The sequence below is a fragment of the Triturus cristatus genome, chromosome 11 (assembly GCF_964204655.1).
Source record: "Triturus cristatus chromosome 11, aTriCri1.1, whole genome shotgun sequence".
NCBI classification, from domain to species: Eukaryota; Metazoa; Chordata; class Amphibia; order Caudata; family Salamandridae; genus Triturus; species Triturus cristatus.
The window spans coordinates 1,156,610,182-1,156,632,553 of NC_140594.1; the positions used below are offsets into that span (position 1 = coordinate 1,156,610,182).

The 22,372-nt window shown below is 53.3% G+C and overlaps 1 protein-coding gene across 1 annotated transcript in view; it reads left to right on the forward strand.

The window, feature by feature from the left end:
* LOC146788628 (putative cation-transporting ATPase 13A4) overlaps nt 1-22,372 on the forward strand; it is a 633,494-nt gene that overhangs the window by 171,958 nt on the left and 439,164 nt on the right. Inside the window, exons 2-3 of the mRNA XM_085635802.1 lie at nt 560-733; nt 21,336-21,479. Of these exons, the coding sequence (XP_085491928.1) occupies nt 560-733; nt 21,336-21,479 (318 nt within the window). The remainder of the gene's footprint in view (nt 1-559; nt 734-21,335; nt 21,480-22,372) is intronic.

The following is a 22,372-nucleotide window of genomic DNA, read 5'->3' on the forward strand; positions in this document are numbered from 1 at the left end:
TATCTAAGAACATGAAAGGGTATGAATATGGGACTGGATACATTTAGGCTATAGGAGTGTGATGCATTTTGTAATTCAACTTCAATACGGATTTAATAAAAAGTATATTGTAATTCAATTTTGATAAGAATAAAACTCTGCAAAGCTAATATGATAATAATGAGCTAGGGTGTAAATAATCCTATAGTTGAAGTGTTTTGTTGTCCAACTAGTGTTGTATCTGATTCTGTCCTTTTCCAGATGGACAGCCATGGACTTTCGGCCATGTGTTCTGGTTGTCAGGGAGCATCTTACATGTGTGACTCCTGTGAGCGGTTTCAGTGCTTGCGTGCTTACTGTGTGTATCTTTGGTACTTGCCTACACAGTTGTCTTGTTATGCGATGGGATAGAACAATTGGCTTCTTGCTACAGTAGTGAGACAACACACTTCCTGCTCCCTGGAGGGGTGGATCCACTCACCCAGGTGCTTCCCACCCCACCCCTCCCACCATCTTCCATAGTAGTGCTTGCATCTCCATGGTCGAGGTATGTTTCTAACAGTGTCTTGTTTCCTTGCAGGAGGTCTTCGGATACCAGACCCACAGCTGCCGCAGGGCCCTGTGTATCGCAGGATATGTTCTGTCTCTGGGCTTCCTTCTGCTCGTCTTTTATTGGAGACCTGATTGGGATGTGCTTGCCAACTGCGTCCCCTGCTCCCTTGAACACGCCGACGTGATATTGCTTCGAACTACGGTAGGTCGTTGTTATTCCACACCCTTCAGAACAATCCTCCCCTGGTACATCATGTTATCATTCTGTTAAATAACATTTACAATCACAAGAGAACCTTAAAAAGCTTTGAACTGCAAGTGATGCCTATGACCTCGCAACATATGTACCATTAAATAACACCTAACAGCAAAGTAAACGAACAACCCTAAGCACTGAAGCCAGCACAAAATATTACATGCCTAGTTCTCACTCATAGTGTTCAGGGGGTGATGTGATATGTAAGTTTATCTGTAAGATTATTTATGACACTTGTCGTTGCATTTCTCACGCCAATGGTGAGGCCATGAGCGTTGTGTTTGGTGAGTGAGATACACGTTGCATGCCTGTTCTGCAAGTTATGTAGAGCTAACCCCAACTTTCAAATGTCATTGGTCGAGCACAGAGCTCCCTGGTCTGTGAACTTGGAGCCAGTCCACCACTTCTTCCCTGGTGGAGACGCTGAGGGTAGCTGTGGTTTGCAAGTAGTGTAGAGTCTGTGAGGAAATACCGGATGGATGTCTTGCATGCTTACCAGCCAGCATGGCAGCAATGGAAGTTCACCCTTGAAGATTCAGTGATGATCATAGGGTTGCAGCAGTATACCGGCCCTTAGTGGCTGGGGCACAGTGAGAAGCATACCGGCCCTTAGTGGCGGGGGCACAGTGAGAAGCCTACCAACCCTTAGTGACTGGGGCACAGTGAGAAGCCTACTGGCCCATAGTGGCTGGGCCACAATGAGAAGCCTACCTGCCCTTAGTGGCTGGGCCATAATGAGAATCCTACCGGCCCGTAGTGCGTGGTGGCACAATGAGATGCTTACCGGCCCTTAGTGGCTGTGGTCATTGAGGTGCTTACCGGCCCTTAGTGGCTGGGACACAATGAAATGGTTACCGACCCTCAGTGCCTGGGGGGGCACAATGAAAAGCCTACCGGCCTTCAGTGCCTGGGCACAGTGATAAGTCTACCGGCCCTTAATGCCTGGGGCACAGTGATAAGTCTACCGGCCCTTAGTGGCTGGGGCACAATGAGAAGCCTACCGGCCCTTAGTGCCTGGTGCACAGTGAGCTGCTTACCGGCCCTCAGTGCCTGGTGCACAGTGAGCTGCTTACCGGCCCTCAGTGCCTGGTGCACAGTGAGCTGCTTACCGGCCCTCAGTGCCTGGTGCACAGTGAGCTGCTTACCGGCCCTCAGTGCCTGGTGCACAGTGAGCTGCTTACCGGCCCTCAGTGCCTGGGGCACAGTAAGCTGCTTACCAGCCCTCAGTGCCTGGGGCACAATGAGAAACCTACCGGCCCTCAGTGGCTGGGGCACAATGAGAGGCCAACCGCCCTTTAGTGTCTGGGGCACAATTAGAAGCCTACTAGCCCTCAGTGGATGGGACACAATGAGAAGCCTACCGGCCCTCAGTGGATGGGGCACAATGAGAAGCCTACCGGCCCTCACTACCTGGGGCACAGTGAGATGCTTACCGGCCTTTAGTGGCTGGAGCTCATTGAGAAGCCAACTGGCCCTTAGTGGCTGGGGCACATGTAGATGCTTACCGGCCCTTAGTGCCTGGGGCACAGATAAATGCTTACCGACGCTTAGTGGCTGGGGCTTAATGATAGCAAGGTCAAATTAGGGATTTTCCTGTCCATATGGCGGGAGTTTAGAGTCTGAAAAAGCTCTGGAAACGTCCAGACCCTTTGGGCTATATAAGAGTACAGGTGAGGAGACCTAGGTGCCTGGCAACATGAGACAAGAAAATGTATAGTCAACCATAAAATAAGCGTCTGCTGGACCGGTAAACCTCACCCACAATTTGCGACATTACATCCCATGGGTTAGAGGCGCACAGGTCACAGGAAAGAAACCTCTCTTGACAAATTAATGAATACAGGGAGTTACCTCCTCCCTCCCCTATGGAGCCATTACTCCCGTGATGGAAATTCCAGGAGTTGTGGCCAGAAACGGGAAGTATTCTAGCATGTTGTGAGACCGGCCTCGTGGCGTGGGCCCTCCCGACCAGCAAGTCACACTACAAACACGCCGAACCTCGTGGGCACGGCCTTTCGGCTTCCATGGACCAACATCCCGAGGGCCGAACAGATCCCCAACACGCATGCCCAGCCGAGGGAGAACGACACCCCCCCCCCAAACCAGACCGAGAGGCGCCGACTCTGTCACACCTCTGGTCTCTTCCCCGAGGGAGGTTTCGATCGGCCACCAGGCCCCCGGTGAGCGGGCGCCTCTCCTGCTGGGCGTCCGGAGTCCCCCCCGGACACATCTGAACAGATCAAGGGGCTGAGCGACAGGAAACCCCCGAGACACCGCCCCCCAGGCACCAGACCCCTCTCCGCGAGGACCCCGGACTTCAAAGAGGAAGGGGAGTATAACAAGGGGTGCTGAAGGGACGAGAAGGAGAGAAGACCTGGACTGACGAGAGCCTGCTGACCTGGTCGCGGCTCGATCGCTCACCGAACAGAAGATCGCTATCCGAACTCTGAAACCACCTGAGCCCTGCGGACGCTGTCGCGGCTCCCCGAACTTTGAAACCATCTGAGCCCTGCTGACGCCGTCGCGGCTCCCCGAACTCTGATCCATCTGAGCCCTGCTGACGCCGTCGCGGCTCCCTGAACTAGGACCCTCCGGTGCCTGCTGAGTGACTCGCGGCCCGTTCCTCCAAGAAGATCGGTAGAGATCACCGAGAGAAGCAACATCCCCTCAGCTCGAGGATTGAGAGCTGGGTGCCGGATAACTCGCAGAGACACTGATTCAAAGACTGTCCCGCTACCCCCTTTTTCCCTCATCACAAGATCGCTGCCGCTTGTGGCATTTACTTTGGCACCTGCTTACCGGATCATAAAGATCCCTGACAACTACCGATAAAGACTTATTGCCTTATAAACGACCTACTGTGTGGTGTCCCTCTATCCGAAGAGAGAGTAAGCGCAGCGCGTGCGATCCTAGGTGCGAGACCCTGCCAGGCAGGGCCTCTCTGCTCTTGCTCGGCCTAATTCTGGGAAAGGTGGGCCCCAGGGTGGACGGGAGCACACTCCGCAGCCTCCCCGGGGAACGCTTTCCAACATTTGGTGGCAGACGACGGGATCCGAGCCAACACCTAGAGATCGTGCAGTAGACGGCTGACGCACTACCGAGAAGAATGGAAGGAGAAACTTGCCTAGGTGCCGCAGGCACCAACCCAAGCACGGCATTTCAAAAAGACCAGTTAGAATCTTATACGCACCGAGAACTGAAACAATTTTGCAAAGACTTTGGAATCGCTACCACCGGACTGAGCACGAAAGAGGACTTCCAGGGGGCATTAAAAACCTGGGTCGAGGCAGAAGCTCCCCGGACACGAACAGAAGGAGAAACCCCCAACGAACGACGAAGCAGCCCGGGGAGGAACGGCGCCCCCGAGGGGGGCCTATCCCCTGAGGAACTAGCGGACCGAGAAAGAGGTCGCAACCACGAACTGGAACTAGCAAAACTAAAAATCGAAGGAGAGATAAAACTGGCCGAGAAAAAACTGGCGGTGGAACAGTTACGCCTACAAGGAGAACTAGAGGAAAAGAAACGACAGAGAGAACACGAAGAAAATAAACTCCAACTAGAGCACGAATGTAGCCTAAAAGAAATCGAGCTCCAGGCCAAGAGGGCGGAGGCACGACCCTCGGAAACCCAACCCATCTCCTCCACCGTGGAACCGAAGGTCCACATCCCCAAGGATGTAGTGAGAGAATATTATAAGAACGACGACATTCAGCAGTGGTTCAAGGCCTACGAAGTCGCCATGACCTCCCACCGAGTCCCGCAGAAAGACTGGGGGGCTGGGCTGTGGGGCCGGTTCCTGAGTGAGGGGGAGAGATACCCTGCTGGACCTGCCCTCCACGGTAATGAACTCCTACAGTCACATGGAAGAGGCCCTGGTAGCCAGATATGGGCTCACCCCTGAAATGTACCGGCAACGGTTTAGAGACTGCAAAAAGATACCCGGTACCACCTGGGTGGAGTACGTGAACTTTTACAGCCGGGCCTTGGACTGATGGATCAAGGGCAGCAAAGGTCTCCACCTTTGAGGAGCTGTTCGACCTAATCGCATGGGAACACTTGTCCGCTAATTGCTTCGTAGAGCTGCGCCAGCACCTCCTGGATAGCAAACTCGCAGACCCTCGGAAACTGGCCGTCGAGGCTGACCGGTGGGTGAACACCCGGACCTCCCGGGGGCCCGTGGGAGACTACGGTCGCCACAGTCAGGGACTCCCCCGCCAGAGGGGCGGGGGGAACCAAGGCCGGCCAAGGGAGCTCCCGGGGGGGTCAGCCCTCCCAGAGGACAATCTCCACCTTTTCCCGCTCCACCTCCGGCCAGCACAGGGCCACCCGGGAGGCCGGGGCCCCGAGTGAGGATCACCTGTTTCCGCTGCCAGCAGACCGGACACTATGCCAGTGACCCTCAGTGTCCCCTGTACCAGCGGACCGCCACCACAACCCCGCCGGCTCGACAGATGGCCTCTGTAGCCCTGGGAGAAGAGGTGGAAGACTCCGAAGAATGGGAACCAGCCGCCATGGCCTTGGTCTCCCTAGGGGACCGGGAGATGGTCCCCGGAACGCCCCTGCCCGCCAACACAAAGAAGTACCGACAGCAGGTGACGGTCAACGGTCACTGCATCGAGGGGCTCCGGGACACGGGGGCGAGTGTCACGGCGGTCCATTGCCACCTGATTTCCGAGGATCAGATCCTGCCTGACGCCTTTTGCCCCGTCATATCATCAGACAATTCCGAGCGCCTCTGCCGGATGGCCCTAGTCCCCTTCGAATGGGGGGGGAGTCACCGGCAAGTTAAAAGTAGCGGTCCGAACCTCCCAGCCCGTGGACTGCCTCCTGGGCAACGACCTGGAGAACTCCCCGTGGGGACAAGTGGAACGAAGGGCCCACCTCGAGATGATGGGCCTACCCGAGTGGGTATGCGCCACCACGCGCTCGATGACTCTCCGGACGCCTTCCTCCGAGGGGGGAGAGGCCAGGCCCCTGAGCACCGCCACTATCCCCGAGAGCCAGGGTACACCACCAGAGGCCAACGACCCCCTTCTGGACGAACCAACCACTCCCGGCGAAGAATCCGGGCCTTCCGACCCCGAAGCCCTGACCAAACTCAGGGACTTGACAGAACTGGCCCTGTGGCCCTGCGAAGGGGGCCCCTCCTGTGAAGAGTTCTGCCAAGAACAATCCACCTGCCCGTCCCTCTTTGGGCCCCGACAACAGGCCGAGGCCCAAGCAGCCGGCGACCGGACTGGCACCCACTGGGTATACTGGGAGAACGGACTGCTTTACAGCGAACAGAAGTCGGCCGAGTTTGGATCGGCCCGAGTACTAGTCGTACCCCTACGCTTCCGAAATCTTCTCCTGGGCCTGGCCCATGATGTACCCCTGGCCGGACACTTAGGCCAGGATAGGACCTACCAGCGACTCGTCACCCACTTCTATTGGCCCAAGATGCGAGCAAATGTGGAGGCCCACTGCAAGTCCTGCCCCACGTGCCAGGCCAGCGGAAAGAGTGGGGGCAAGCGCAAGGCTCCGCTCCAACCCTTCCCCGTTGTCAGTACCCCTTTTGAGCGGGTAGGAAACGACATTGTCGGACCCCTGGACCCCAAGACCGCCCAGGGCCACCGATTCATCCTCGTCATGGTCGACCATGCCACCCGTTACCCCGAAGCCATCCCTCTCCGCACCGTGACGGCCCCCGTGGTGGGCCGGGCCTTGATGGGGATCTTCTCCCGCATGGGGTTCCCCCGCGAAGTCGTGAGTGACCGGGGCACAAACTTTATCTCCCGCTATATGAAGTCCCTCTGGCAGCAGTGCGGAGTATCGTACAAATTCACCACCCCGTATCACCCCCAAGGAAACGGCCTAGTCGAGCGCTTTAACAAGACATTGAAGGGGATGATCATGGGCCTCGAGGAACCCCTACGCCGGAGGTGGGACGTCCTCCTCCCATGTCTCCTGTTCGCCTACCGGGAGGTTCCCCAAAAATCCCTGGGATTCAGCCCATTCGAACTGTTATACGGACACCCCGTCCGAGGACCCCTGAGCCTGGTCAAAGAGGGGTGGGAAGCGTCCCCCCGGGGGACCCCTCCGGACGTGTTCCGTTACATCTTGGCGCTCCGCAACGAGACCCGAAAATTCAGGGAACTCGCAGAAGCAAACCTTGAGGCCAGTCAAGAAGAGATGAAGTGCTGGTATGACCAGAATGCTACGCTGGTCGAGTTTCAGCCGGGCCAACAAGTCTGGGTCATGTCCCCGGTGAGACCCTGCGCCCTCCAAGATAAATGGACTGGGCCCTACAAGGTGATCGAGCGGAAGAGCCAAGTCACCTATCTCATCGATGTGCAGTCCCCGCGGAACCCCCTCCGGGTTCTCCACGTGAACCGCCTCAAGCCCCACTTTGTACGGACCGAATTAAGTCTACTCCTAGCCACCGACGATGGGGCCGAAGAAGACACCGAGCCCCTCCCAGACCCCCTGGGGGCGAAGGAAACCGATGGATCCGTGGAAGGAGTGAGACTGTCGACCGCCCTCACAGCCCAACAGACCGACGACTGCCGCCAGCTACTAGGGCAGTTCGCGGATCTCTTCTCCCTGACCCCTGGGGTCACCAGCTGGTGTGTCCACGACGTGGACACCGGAGACAGCCCGCCCGTGAGACATCGGGCCTACCGGGTCCCTGATCTGGTCCGGACCTGCATCCAGACCGAGGTAGCAAAGATGTTAGACCTCGGGGTGATTGAACCCTCCGACAGCCCTTGGGCCAGCCCGGTAGTCCTGGTTCCGAAAGCGACTACCCCGGGTGTTGCCCCCGAGCTGAGATTCTGCGTGGACTACCGAGGCCTCAATGCGGTCACCCGAGCAGACGCTCATCCTATCCCCCGTGCCGACGAACTCATTGACCGCCTTGGGGCCGCCTGCTACCTCAGCACCTTCGACCTGACCAGTCGGTACTGGCAGATTGCCCTCACCGAGGGAGCCAAGGAGCGCTCCGCCTTCTCCACTCCAGATGGGCACTACCGCTTTAGAGTGATGCCGTTCGGGATGAAAAATGCCCCGGCCACCTTCCAGCGGCTGGTGAACAGGGTCCTGGCCGGACTAGAGTGGTTCAGCGCGGCATATCTTGACGACATAGCAGTCTTCAGCTCCCAATGGACCGAGCACCTCCAGCACCTCCGTCAAGTCCTGCTGGCTCTGCGCCGGGCCGGCCTCACCATCAAAGCTAGCAAATGTCAGATTGGGCACGGCTCCGTAACTTATCTGGGGCACCAGGTGGGGAGTGGGCAGGTCGCCCCCCTCCAGCCGAAGATCGATGCCATCTTGTCTTGGGAACCCCCTACAACCCAAACGGAAGTCCGAGCCTTCCTGGGCCTCACCGGCTACTACCGTAGGTTCATTAAAAATTATGGCAGCATCGCCGGCCCTCTCACAGAACTAACCTCCAAGAAACACCCCAAGAAAATACACTGGACTCCCGCCTGCCGGAAGGCGTTCGACAACCTAAAGGCCGCAATGTGCGCGGCTCCGGTACTCAAAGCACCCGACTACACCCAGGAGTTTGTGGTCCAGACGGACGCCTCGGAGCACGGCATCGGGGCAGTCCTCTCGCAATATGACAACAAAGGCATAGATCAGCCCATCGCCTTCATCAGCCGAAGGTTGCTGCCCCGGGAACAGCGGTGGAGCACAATTGAACGAGAGACGTTCGCCGTAGTCTGGGCCCTCAAAAAGCTACGGCCCTACCTGTTCGGAACACACTTCCGAGTGCAAACGGATCATCGACCCCTGCGGTGGTTGATGCAGATGCGAGGGGAAAACCCAAAGCTGCTACGCTGGTCCATCTCTCTCCAGGGGATGGATTTCACTGTGGAACATCGCCCCGGGACTGACCACGCCAACGCGGACGGCCTTGTCCCGATTCTTCCGCTTCAGCGAGGAGAACTCCCAAGTGGATGGGTAGTTCTCCCCGCCTTTCAGCTGGGGGGGCACGTGTGAGACCGGCCTCGTGGCGTGGGCCCTCCCGACCAGCAAGTCACACTACAAACACGCCGAACCTCGTGGGCACGGCCTTTCGGCTTCCGTGGACCAACATCCCGAGGGCCGAACAGATCCCCAACACGCATGCCCGGCCGAGGGAGAACGACACCCCCCCCAAACCAGACCGAGAGGCGCCGACTCTGTCACACCTCTGGTCTCTTCCCCGAGGGAGGTTTCGATCGGCCACCAGGCCCCCGGTGAGAGGGCGCCTCTCCTGCTGGGCGTCTGGAGTCCCTCCCGGACACATCTGAACAGATCAAGGGGCTGAGCGACAGGAAACCCCGAGACACCGCCCCCCAGGCACCAGACCCCTCTCCGCGAGGACCCCGGACTTCAAAGAGGAAGGGGAGTATAACAAGGGGTGCGGAAGGGACGAGAAGGAGAGAAGACCTGGACTGACGAGAGCCTGCTGACGTGGTCGCGGCTCGATCGCTCACCGAACAGAAGATCGCTATCCGAACTCTGAAACCACCTGAGCCCTGCGGACGCTGTCGCGGCTCCCCGAACTTTGAAACCATCTGAGCCCTGCTGACGCCGTCGCGGCTCCCCGAACTCTGATCCATCTGAGCCCTGCTGACGCCGTCGCGGCTCCCTGAACTAAGACCCTCCGGTGCCTGCTGAGTGACTCGCGGCCCGTTCCTCCAAGAAGATCGGTAGAGATCGCCGAGAGAAGCAACATCCCCTCAGCTCGAGGATTGAGAGCTGGGCGCCGGATAACTCGCAGAGACACTGATTCAAAGACTGTCCCGCTACCCCCTTTTTCCCTCATCACAAGATCGCTGCCGCTTGTGGCATTTACTTTGGCACCTGCTTACCGGATCATAAAGATCCCTGACAACTACCGATAAAGACTTATTGCCTTATAAACGACCTACTGTGTGGTGTCCCTCTATCCGAAGAGAGAGTAAGCGCAGCGCGTGCGATCCTAGGTGCGAGACCCTGCCAGGCAGGGCCTCTCTGCTCTTGCTCGGCCTAATTCTGGGAAAGGTGGGCCCCAGGGTGGACGGGAGCACACTCCGCAGCCTCCCCGGGGAACGCTTTCCAACACATGTCTTATTTTTTTCAGTGATACTCTATATCTTTCTCATTGCTCACACTACACACTGTAGGTAGTTGGGATCCGAGTTCTGCAGAAGGCGACTGACTCGTATGGGCTTTACTAGTGACTGAAACATGTTGATTAATCACGTGCTGCATTCCTATATACCTACGCTCTTTATAACTGTAGGGTACCCACCTCTCTGTATAGTGCCCCAGAATGGGGTATATTGTTCAGAGAGGTCAGAGAGACTTTTATTGGTTTACAGAGGCAAAAGTAGATAACACTAATGCTCTTTTGTGGTAGTGTGGTTGAGCAGGTAGCCTTATCAGAGGACAGTGCTAAGCATTTGTTGTACTCACAGAGGCAATAAATGGAACACACGCCCAAGAATGAAGTTAAGACCAACTTATAGAATAATAGTACATTTTTTATATATTTTGAACCAAGAACTTCAGCATGTAACACGTTTCAGCAATAAGCAAGGTAAGTACAAGCAAAATACAGGTGTGCACAGTTACGCATAATGTTTTCCTATGGAGATAAAACACAGAAGGCAATAAATCACAGTGAAGTAGTACTTGGGGGTTCACCTTCTAGAATTTGAATTTGAATGTTAGGGAGTCTGGGTCCAAAGTTCTACCTGCAGTTTCTCTGGAACATCTCAGATTCATCCAGGAGCAGGGTGCTGGGAGAGTATGTAGCTGGCAAGCTACAAAGAGGGTGGGTTACCTAAAAAACGGCTGCACAGGGGGACTTATAGGCAAGTCTGAGGGCATTCAAGAGCTTAGAGGTCACAAGGGCCTGGGGACTATGGGATCTTGAAGATTTCAGAGATTCTCTGACCAGTGGGGGTGGGTGCAGAGCAAACCGATGATCCAAGCTCTGGTGCGCAAAGTGCACCTCGCGGTCAGGGGCAAACACCTCAGAAGGGCTAGTGTACGACCGCTGGGCCACTCAGCGAATGTGTCTCCAGGCTGCTGACGTCCCTCGACAGGTGTTTGGTCCTTAGGCAGTTGGAGTCCAGTGTGGACTCTTGTAGTCAGTCTTGCGTTGCAGGGTGTCTGGTTCCTCGGGGTTGGTACTGCTTGGCTCTGGAAGATCCTGGTGTCTCCAAAATGGGCGAGGGGGCAGAGTGGATCCTTCAGAGCTGCTGAACCTTATCCTGGGCAGTTGTGGCATCGTCTGGGCAAGGGAGTTGAAAGTGGAGAGTTCGGACTCTGCGGTTTCGGCACCTGTGATGCAGGAGAGTAGCTCTCCTACTCCAAGGGAGTTCTTGGGAAATTTGGCGAAGTGCTGGAGGGCCCCTGGGGTTTGTAGCGGTCTCTCAGCGGCAGGACAAGACATTGTTCTGCGATTGTTGAGCCTTTGGGCTGCAGGCAGAATTTTGCACTAAAATCCAGTCCAGACTCTCTGTTCTCGGGGTCAGCTGCTCTTTGTTGTCCTTGCTCATCTTGTGTCTGTCGAATCTGAAATTCAAGGCTCAGAGGTGGCACCTAAATATTACATTTAGGTGCATTAAAGGGAGTGCCAGGTAGGAGACAATGGGCTGCCTGCCTTTAGGGGGACTATACCCTCTAAATTCTCACCCCACATGGGGTGTGGGCATGACCCTGACAGGATACTTCCCTAATGTTCATGATGGTGTAAAGTGAGCTGGGAGGCCACATCACCTGCTCCGCCTCAGGGCTGGTGCAAGTTGACCGGGGACCCACCCAGGGGCATAACAAAGGGCCATGCCGCCCCCACAGTGTGGGGAACCCAGGCTTACCCACACAGGAGGGGACCCTTTCAGCCCCTACTGATGTGAGTGCTCCCTTCAGCATATCTTGCAGGGGGGGTCTCCCTCACGTTTTGTTACGCCACTGGACGCTTCTCCTCAACTAACTAATGTTCCTGCCTGTCTTCCTGCCGAAAGTGGGGTTGCCATCTGCTGCTAGCAGGACAATTGTGGGACGGACTTCAAGGCAGCATTGCCTTTGAAGCTACCCGCCCTGGAAAGCTGATCCTGTCTGGAGGAGGTGTGAAGCACCTCTGCCCAGAGCAGGCATTGTTTCTGGCCCCCGAGAGCGAAGGCTCCCCCTCCATGGGTCCAGAAACATGTCTGGTAGTGGAAGGCTGGTGGAGACCAGTCAGTAAAACACTAGAAGTCGGTAGGTTTCAGGGGACTCTACTAGGGGGTCCGCTGGGCACAAACATTAATAAATCCGACACTGAAATCGGTGCAGGTTTATTAAGATGAGGTGTTTGGTATCAAACATCTCATACTGCAGTGAAGCCATCGTGGAGCTGGGGAACTAGTAATGACGAGCGTCCAGCCCATGCACTCGTCATGGCATCCCTGTTCATTTACAATATCGAATAATTGACATGGATATTGCAGGGGCATTTCTGCTCAAGCAGATAGGTCCTCACAGGGGATATCATGCACCCTGTCTCGGGTCTAAGGCCAGCTAGAAGGGTGTCTTACCATATCTTCTGCAGTGTTTGTGGGCATGGCACACCGGGATGTGTGCCGCGTGGACTCTTCGGTTTTGTCTGCACCAAGACGAGCAGTCTCAAATGGCAGCATGCACGGCCACCGTGAGGGGAGCAAAGGGCGGCGCAATGTGTGCTGCTACCCTGGGGTCCCTCTTCAGTATCAATGCCCTAGGTATGAAGGGGGGCCATTTACTAGGGTCTTACACAGGGCGCTGAAGTGATGCCAATGGGAAACAAAAGGTACAGTTTTAGGGAAAGATCTCTGGCACAGGGGACCTGGTTGATGGGGGCCCTGTGCATTTCCAGTCAAAATTGCATCATTTTCCAGGAAAAACGAGGGAGCTAACAATTACCAAAAGAGGCACATTACAATAACGTATGCCTATCGGGCCACCCTCAATCAATTTGTTGTGGCTATGCAGTCTTGTTCTTTTTCTTTCATTCTGGATCCCCTTCTAAAACAGCACATAGGAGCCCCTGAGATCAGTTGAGGCCATTCTAACAAGAAATTTCATTGAATGTGTACAGGACTCCATGGTGGAGCATGCCCCACATTGTGGGTGAGGTTTCCAGGTCCAGAAAAAGCAGCTTTAATTTGGAAACAGATCACATGTTGGCACTTTCTCTTATGAATGTCTAACATTTTCTGTTGTGTATATGTCAAGAGTCGTCGGAATAGCTACCTTTTATTCCTTTCGCTCAGCTTAGGTGAGCCGTGCCTGACAACGTTAAACCTGTTGTATGGCTACCTGGTCTCTGTGTACCCTCAGTCCCTGCATTCTCTGCATTTTTGTTGAGTTTCACATTTGATGCATGTCGCTTGAGGCTGCTTCTACACATAGCTCTCTGCCCGTGCAGCTCCGCTGACTGAACCTCACCGTTGATGCCTCTTCCACCTCTGTACCTGGCAGAGGTTCGAGTTTGTTGTATTTGTGTCTCTGTGACTTGTGGTAGTTTATTTGGCTGTATTTCTTTTATCATTTATTTTGCCTTATTTCTTTTAGCTTGTATTCTGTTGCCTTAACGCTTTTGACCCCCTGATCATCTCTTCTTCCATTCCTGTTTCCTGCCCTCCCTACCCATTTTTGCCTCTGCTACCCCCGTGGCCCCTCCCCACTTCCAGGCTCCCGCCTCCCAGCTGCACTTCCCTCCCACCTTCCCCTATTTAATGGCGGTCGCTGCACGGACGCGTTCAGCTGGCATGCCGAAGTGAAGCCCGTCTGAGCCCGTTCGCGACTTGACTGCACCCAGCGCCAGGGACCCTGGTTCTCTGGCCACCCGTTGCTATGACCCAGCTGCCCTCCACGCACTCAACCCCGGGAGGAACAACAACTGCCAGCTGTCGATGTCGAACCCCACCAATGGCCAGTTCTCCTGCCATCACTGCCGCCAAACATTCACCACCCTCCGCACCACCACAGCCGCTGCCCCCATGCTGGACGCTAACACCACTAAAGCCATGATGTGCATCCTCCTCAACGTGCGCTCCCTGCACAGACACACCGTGGAGATCTGGGGCCTCCTCGACACCCTCTTGCCAGACGTCTCCTTCATAGAAATCTGGACCGACGACTCCTCCGCCCCCAACATCGCCACCGCAATCCCCGATGGATACAAAATACAGAGGAAGGACTGCCCCCCGCCGCCCAGGAGGAGGGCTCGCCATCGTACACAAGAGCACCCTCCGACTCTCCACCACCGGCACGAGCAACCCCCCCCTCTCCAAAACCCAACATCTCCACATCCAGATCACCCACAGAAGCACGCTCCGTGGCACCCTCGTCTACAGATCCCTCCCTCTTTCACCACTACCATTGTGGACCTGATCTCACCCCACGGTATTACCTCCACAGACTACATACTCATCAGAGACCTGAATTTCCACCTTGACAACCGGAGTAACTCCAACACCACCGCCCTCCAAGACAACCTCGCTAACCTCGGACTGAAGCAGCTTGTCCCTACCCCAACTCACAAGGCAGGACACACCCTCGACCCCATTTTTGCAGGAGGGAACATCCGGTTCAGCCACAACTCGCAGCCCCTCTGGACAGACCACCCCTGTGTACACTTCTGTCAACACCACCACTGTTCACAAGCCCACGCTGCGTCCACCACAAAGGAATTGGAGCAAGGTCACAGAGAAGCACCTCAACTCCACCCCCATCCACGATTCCCCCCCCCCCCTCCTCCACGACCAACGCTGCAGCAAAGGAACTACACCGCTGGATCATGAGCTGCGCAGACAAGCTAGTGCCCCTCTGCAACCCCAACAGACAGCGTCTCCCGAAGGCCACCTAGTTCACCACGATCTCCAAGAAGCCCGGCGCCCCTGCAAACACCTTGAAAAATGATGGAGAAACAGCAAAACCACCAAAGGCCAGACCACCCACAATAACGCCATGACAGAATACCACCAACTCGTAAGATCCACCAAGAGGACCTTCATCCGGAACAAAATCCTCGCCAACTACAGCAACTCGAAGGAACTTTTCCACATCATCCAGCAATTCACCAAACCCCCCAACGAAGATATGGACATAATACCCTCCCAGGAACTCTTCAACAAGCTTAGCTCCTATTCCACCTGTTAATCAAGACCCTCTACAACAACTTCAGCTAACAGATTCCAGAAACCACCATCCCCTCCAGCAAGGACACCCAGCCCACCATCAGCGCCTGGGCCCTGGCCACTACAGAAGATACCACCACGCCCATGAAGAGCACCCACGTACCCCTGTCTGCCGCACATCTGCCACAGAAACCACCGCCGCCATAGCGCCCGAACTACGCTGCGCCGTCAATGCCACCCTCTAATCTGGCATTTTCCCCGATGACTGGAAGCAGGCAGAGGTCAAGCCCCTCCTCAAGAAACCCTCAGAAGACCCCACCGACCTGAAGAACTACCGTCCCATCTCTCGCCTTCCCTTCGCAGCCAAGGTCACTGAGAAAATCGTCGATGTCCAGCTAACTACCTTCATCCAAGAAAATGCCACCCTCGACTCCTCCCAGTCCAGATTCCGCTGCAACTACAGCACCGAGACCGCCCTCCTTGCTGCCACCGACATCTGCACGCTCCTCGACCAGGACCACACCGCAGCCCTCATTCTGCTAGATCTCTCTGCAGCCTTCGACACAGTCTCCGATTGCACTCTAGCAGCCAGACTCCACTACGCCGGCATACGGGGAAATGCACTCGACTGGATCTGCTCCTTTCTTGCCGGTAGAAGCCAAAGGATAAGACTCCCACCCTTCCTCTCCGAACCCACAGAAATCCACTGCGGAGTACCCCAAGGATCATCGCTCAGTCCCACGCTCTTCAACATCTACATGGCCCCCCTCGCCGCCATCATCCGACAGCATGGACTCCGCCGACGACACCCAGCTCATCCTCTCCCTCAAGAAGAGCCCCGAAGACACCAGATTACGCTTCCAGGAAGGCATGAAAGACGTCGCAGCCTGAATGAGCAGCAGCTGCCTTAAGCTCAACTCGGAGAAGATTGAGGTCCTCGTACTCGGACCTTCCCCCACTGCTTGGGACAACACCTGGTGGCCCCCCGTCTTGAAACCCCCCCAACCCCTACTGACCACGTCCGGAACCTCAGCATCATCCTCGACTCCTCCCTCACCATGACTCGCCTGATCAATGCCGTCGCCTCCACCTGCTTCAACTCCCTCCGCAAGACTTTCAAGTGGATCCCACCCGAAGCCAGAAAGACAGTCACAAACGTACTCATAACCGGCAGACTCAACTACGGAAACACCCTCCACGCTGATATCGACAAATCCCTGCTACACAAACTCTAGACCATCCAGAATGTTGTGGCCAGACTTGCCCTCAGCACCCCACGAGCACATGACCAAACACCTGCAAGACCTCCACTGGCTCCCTGTAGAGAAGAGAGTAACCTTCAAGCTACTCACCCACGCCTACAAATCACTCCACAACCTCGACCCAAATACCTCAACGAAAGACTCTTTCCACATACACAAAAGAAACCTCCGCTCAGCTGACCCCACTCTAGCAGAAACCCCGCACATCCGCAGAACCAGCACAGGTGGAAGAGCCTTCTCCTACATCGCTGCCAAGGCGTGGAACGAGCTCCCAGTCAACATCCGATGCTCCCCCACTCTGCATACTTTCAGGAAGAGCCTCAAGACCTGGCTTTTTGGATAACCCAGAGGTACAGCCTCCCCCCACCCCCCCCCCCCCCAGCACCTTGAGACCCTCACGGGTGAGTAGCACCCTTAAAATTCCCTGATTGATCGATTGATACTTTATGAACTATTCACATGCTACCAGTTATTGCTTATTTCCTTGTTCAACTCCGTAGAAATTGTACTTTTCCTGGGTGGAAGGAGTGGTCTACCTAGGTTTGTCAGCGCATTTCTTGACAGAAAGGGAGTTAAGACCTTGGTGGCTGGGATGGTTAATTGGTGACCTATGGTCTGTTTTATTTTCCTTTGATCACTTACATATGGTATTTTCTTAATGCAGTATAACCTTGATTGTAAGAACCTCTGAAAAAAGATTGCCAGTTCAGAGTACTGTGACCAATCAGAACCTCGAATTTACCTCCTACCACTTATTCACCATTACCTTACACTGTTTGGCCCAATGAGATGCCAAGTTGGTGCTTGACCACATATCTTACCCCGACCCGAATAAGGTGGTACTTTGGAGCAGACTCTGCAGCATGCCCCAGGTGCGGGGAGAGAGAAGCCCACATACTGCACATGTTTTGGGACTGCTCTATCTTGCATACATTTTGGGAGGAGATACGATGCAGAATAGGCGATGCCATAGACGAGGATCTGCCGCAAACCCCAGACCACTACCTACTAGGATTCTTCCGACACATGCCCAAAAACAAAATGACTGGGAAATTCCAAGACCTCGCCTATGTTCTAGCCAAACGGGAGATAGTTATGAACTGGAAAACTCCAGGGGAACCACGGGTGGCCACATGGAAAAAGGAATTAGAAAAATGGGCGGGGCCGAAGGAAGACTCTTACTTAGAGAAGCGAGGCTGGGTGATAGGCAACATAGACCGGGCAAGGGCATGGGAGCACCTAGTGGGTGAATTAACCGCTAATGAGCCTGGATCCAGTTGAGCGGAGTCCCCGCAGCCAGTAGCACAAGCCCGAGAAGAGGGGGGAAATGAACTGGCGGTCCAGGGGCAGGTTGACTAGCGATACCATTATAGCGACATGTGCGCCGTAACACCTAGAATCGCGGCAAGGTCCATAGTGGGCGCGCAATGCTTGACGCAGCATTTATTTGGAACTGACAGCAACTCAAGGGGGGAGTTTTTTTGTTTTCTAGTTTTTTTTTGTAGTAAGATTAAGTGTACCAAAGAAAATATGCCTGACTGCACGTGCATAACGTTGATGAAATTCATGTATGCTGTGACTGTTTGAAAACCCAATAAAAGCTGTTTTAAAAAAATAAAAGAAGTTCGTTCTTGACCACTGACAAATTATTCGTTGGTGGAAGATCTGAGGTTAACGTCTGGAATCCATGCTGTGCATCTTTTTCTGTTGTCTAACACTTTGCTCGGCGGCTTAGATCAAAAAGGATTCTGATGTTCATCATCAACAGGATAAGGCTCAAGTCGTAGCAAAGATCCGGGAAGAGTTGGCAGCAGCGTGGCTTTAATGGTCTAAACTAAACCATCTAGGGTCTGGCTCAGTTTCAGAGCTGTGGGATATCACATCTCTGGTTAATAGTGTTACGGCTTCTGAACTGATAACTTTGGGTTCATCGGTTTCGCTTATGCCCATGATATCCAGCTCGGATCAATTTAAAGGGAATCCGAGCGGGTTTGTGATATTTATAGTAGAGTTTAGGCTTAATTTTTTTTTTATTACAATCCATGCCATTTTCAACTGATCCATCTAAAGTCACTTTATACTTATTGTACGTTTCCAAAGATGCGCTTCAGTGGGCTCCACTCCTGATCAATGACATTAGGCCTTTGTGTCAGGATGACCATTGCATAGCAGAATTGCAGCTGTTTGTGTCATCATTCTGGTCACACAATCTGCTTCTACAGGGCTCTCAACCCTCAAACAAGGATCACAAGATTTACTTCCCTTCATTAGTTATTTCCAGCAAATGAACCCTGAAGCTGCGTGAACAGGTGAGGCTGGACCTATAATCACAGACTGAAAGAAGATCTAAAAGACACGCTGTGATAAATTGACCTACGATGAAAGTATCTCTCGTGGACTCAACCGAGGGGATTGATGCGGAATCTGTTAAAGACCGCGCGCAGAGAAGAGAGGATGGACACCAAGAACAGAAGTGAATCCCCTTCTGAGAAAGACACAACTGAGGGAAATCCTGTAGAACCGATGCAAATATTAGAAGACCTTTATGAAAAGAGGGACAGGAATGGAGGTGTCGTGGGGGGGTTTGTCGTTATTATGGAAACAAAGGACCTTTGGTACGTTAGAGTCCACAACAACTGGGAAACAAAGAGGCCCAGCCTTGTGTGGCAAGATGAGGTTGGACTCTGAGTATGTAATTGCTGCAAGAAAATGTCCTCTTCATTGCTTAAGGATTACAGAGACTGGGAAAGACCCCTTGCACGTGTGGGTTCTCGTCAATAGTCAACCTACTGGGTGTTTTATGAACGATCAGTTCCGGGGGGCAGGATAAGGTTCCTGTCCGACCGAACAATCAAAGCAAAGCTCTCCTGGGGACTGATCATACAGCTCTTACATGGGGAAACATTACTTTTTTAAATCAGCTGTTGAACCTCGCTACAATAGAGGCCGTCGTTAGGTCAATTACCTCGGGAAAGATGACGCACAAGTGGAGGTTAATTTTGATTCTGATTTCTGTAAGGACCTAGGGTTTCCTAGAAAATCTGTTTTCATTTGCAAGAGTTTCTGGACAAGACGACTGCGTTGACTTTGGGTGGTCGTATCCAGTTGGAGTTGGGTCCAAGGTCTGTGGACCAGCAGGTGAAGTCCCATGGTGAGGCGTTCTTCCCAGACACTAGCACCTCTGTCTTGTCAGAGTTCAATTTGAGACGTTTGGATTTCTGTCATGCATGTGGTGAGCTTTTTCCTGGTGTTGGGTGTTTTATCCAAGTCAGTTGTGTGTTGTTGGCGTGAGGCTGTTTATGTTGTGAGCGTGTCTGACGTCGGCCAGCGGGGTCAGGTAGATGATGAAGAGCTATGGGCTAAGTGAGGAACCCTGCTGGACATCACAAATGGGATCTCATGCTTCAGAGGTGTTGGGGGACATGCTGACAGGTTGGGTTCTTCTAATGAGGAGGGGGCAGATCCATTTGAGATCGGCTCTGGATGCCTGCTTCATGGAGACATCGGATAAGGATGGGGTGTTGGGGAAGGTGTCTAAGGCTGATGGATCTAGAAGGATGAGGGCTCCAGTTTCTCCCCTCTCGAGGATCATCTGGATATTGTCCACGGCTGGTTTCCGTGCTGTGCCTGGGTCTGAATCCTGATTGTGTGGTGTGAAGAAGCTGGTGTTTGGCAAGGTGGTTGGAGAGGTGCTTGTTGATGACTTTTTCCAGGACTTTGGCTGGGAAAGAACGAGGGAAATTAGTAAGAAATTGGTGAGTCAGGTCATCTGAGGGTATCTTTAAAAGAGCGTTGACGGCTGCATGGTTCCGGGACGTTGGCTGTACTGATGGAGGTACTGAGGATAGGGGTACGGACCCCGCTGATGGGGATTGCTCATTTGTCAAAGGCATGGAGTGGGCAGGGGCTTCCAGGGCCCCAGAGTGAATTGTCTTCGTGAATATTGTGGCTTCCTCTGTGCTAATGGGGTCCTGTGGAATGATTGTGTTGACTTCCTTCATTGCTGGGAGACTGCTGGAGAGGGCCAGGGAGTCCAGTTGCGGGACAAAGTTTCTGTATATGGTTGCAATTTTTCTGCAGATGTTTCAGACGTCATTGCACAGATCTTGTGATTGGTTGATGTTTCAGTTGACAACTTTGGGTGTGGTGAACTCTTTGATGATTGTGAAGATTTGTTTGCTGCTGTTGTAGTGGGGTTTGTTCGTTCAACTAGGGCCTTCCTCTTGGTTTCTCGGATGAGCTGGTGGCACCTCCTCTGGGTGACTTTCAAGGTGTCTTTTTCTACCTCCTCTTTGCAGGTTCTCCATTTTCGTTCCAGTTGTTTGCAGTGTTGATTGGTCACTTTGAGATCTTCTAAGTACCAGCTGGCTTGTGTTCTCTTTTCATGGGGCCAGAGTGTTGGCGCAGTTGGTGATCCACCTGCTGAAATCCTGAGTGTTGCCTGCTAGGATGCCCACAAGTTCTAGTTTCTTCTCGAGTAGGGTGGTCGTCCAATCTGCCGCTGTTATGTTGTTCCAGTGTGGACATGGAGATTGACTAATTAATGTTAGCCTTCCTCATTCTGCTCACTTATTTCTCTTGACTTTTTATTTTTGTTGCTTCTTTTTTCTAATCTGTGCTCTTTAACTATTTCTCCCCTACATAGTTCTAATCTCAATTTACCTGTATTCCAATCATTTTTAAATCCTATCTCTGTCCAATAGATGCAATTGTATGTGGTCATTTAAATGGGAAATGTGGCATGTTGCAGCTCTGAGAGCTAGGTACTTGCTGTTGAGACCTACAAGAACTATGCACTGCCTAACTGTGGACCCTGTCATGCCTGACTCTGCTTTATATCCTCGAACCACATTGGACGTAGAGCCACTGGACGAACCCAAGGCTATGAAAGATAAGCTCTGGTGGCTTAGATATTTAATGCATCCACTCCAGGGATCTGTGCTTGACCTCAGGGTCACAGGTTCTATTCTGGGAAGTTTCAGTCAAATTTTCATCCTCCCGGGGCAAAAGACAGAGTTCTCTTGAGTTTGGTAGCAAACATCATTTATCTGACCACAGCGCCAGGTGAACCCCCGCTTCTGGGTGCACATGCGCTCTACAAACATGTCTGTTAATCTATGCAAGGTTTATAACCAGCTGCTCGCCCCTGTCCTCCCTTCTCTTTCTTAGGATGAGTTCAAGCAATGCTCCAGGAAGAAGGTGACGTGGATCTATCTGTCCGCTCTGAATATCTCCGCTGAAGACAAAGCGCAGCTCCCCATCACCGGCAAAGACTCCGTGATCAGCAAAGCAGTCATGAAGCCGGAGATGAAGGTGAGTGACCACCTCCAGTCACCGAGCCTGGGAATCTTCCCATACTGTGACCTTCTGCTTGTATTTGCATAATTCATCCAGAGTTGCCATTTATTATATTATATGTACGTTATTTCCTTCTTAAGTCTACTCTAGCCAGGCGTTAGCTACCAGTTTCCAAAAGACCTATGTGTGCTGTACAAAAACAACCGTTGCTTAATTTGAGCCGGGGGTTTCCGGTGCTCGTCACTTGCACTTAATTGTCATCCCCACACTCATGACACTGTGCCACATGGTGGCGCTGCTCATCTAATTTAAAGAGGAGCAGAACGGTTGTTTATGAATACAACATATACTAAGAATTACTAATACCGGTCTCCTCAGCCCCTCCTTTAGCTTTGGGGACCTGCCATTTTCTGAACTGCCGCACTTGCAGGCGAGCGAGCTGGCTAGTCGTTGTTTTGGTTCGGTCATTGGCAGCGATGGCAGGAGCGCTGGGTGGTACAAGCTGCAGTGGCCTCCTGGTCGGGCCCTGGCACTTAATATTTTACAAATTAAGCACTGAAAACATACAATTGGCTTTTGGCCCATGCGCTGCTCGCCATTGGTCGGCTTCCTTGTCAATCTAGCTTCCTTGCTTCTTATTCTGTTTCTTAGTTTCCTCTTCTTGTCTGTCCCTCCCCTGGAGCACCGCTACATTACTACTCTTTTCACTGGGGGGCTTGTATCTTCACTTTCTGATGCAATTCTAATTGATTTGCGTCCATAATTAAATAGCACCAAAGTGAAGCTGCGTCTGAATGTTTAGTCCCTGTGAAGCTGTTCAATTATCTATATATATATATATGGTTTGACACTTTTTATGTATATTAAGCACCCAGCCATGAGGGCTTTCAAGGGACACTTTAGTGGCA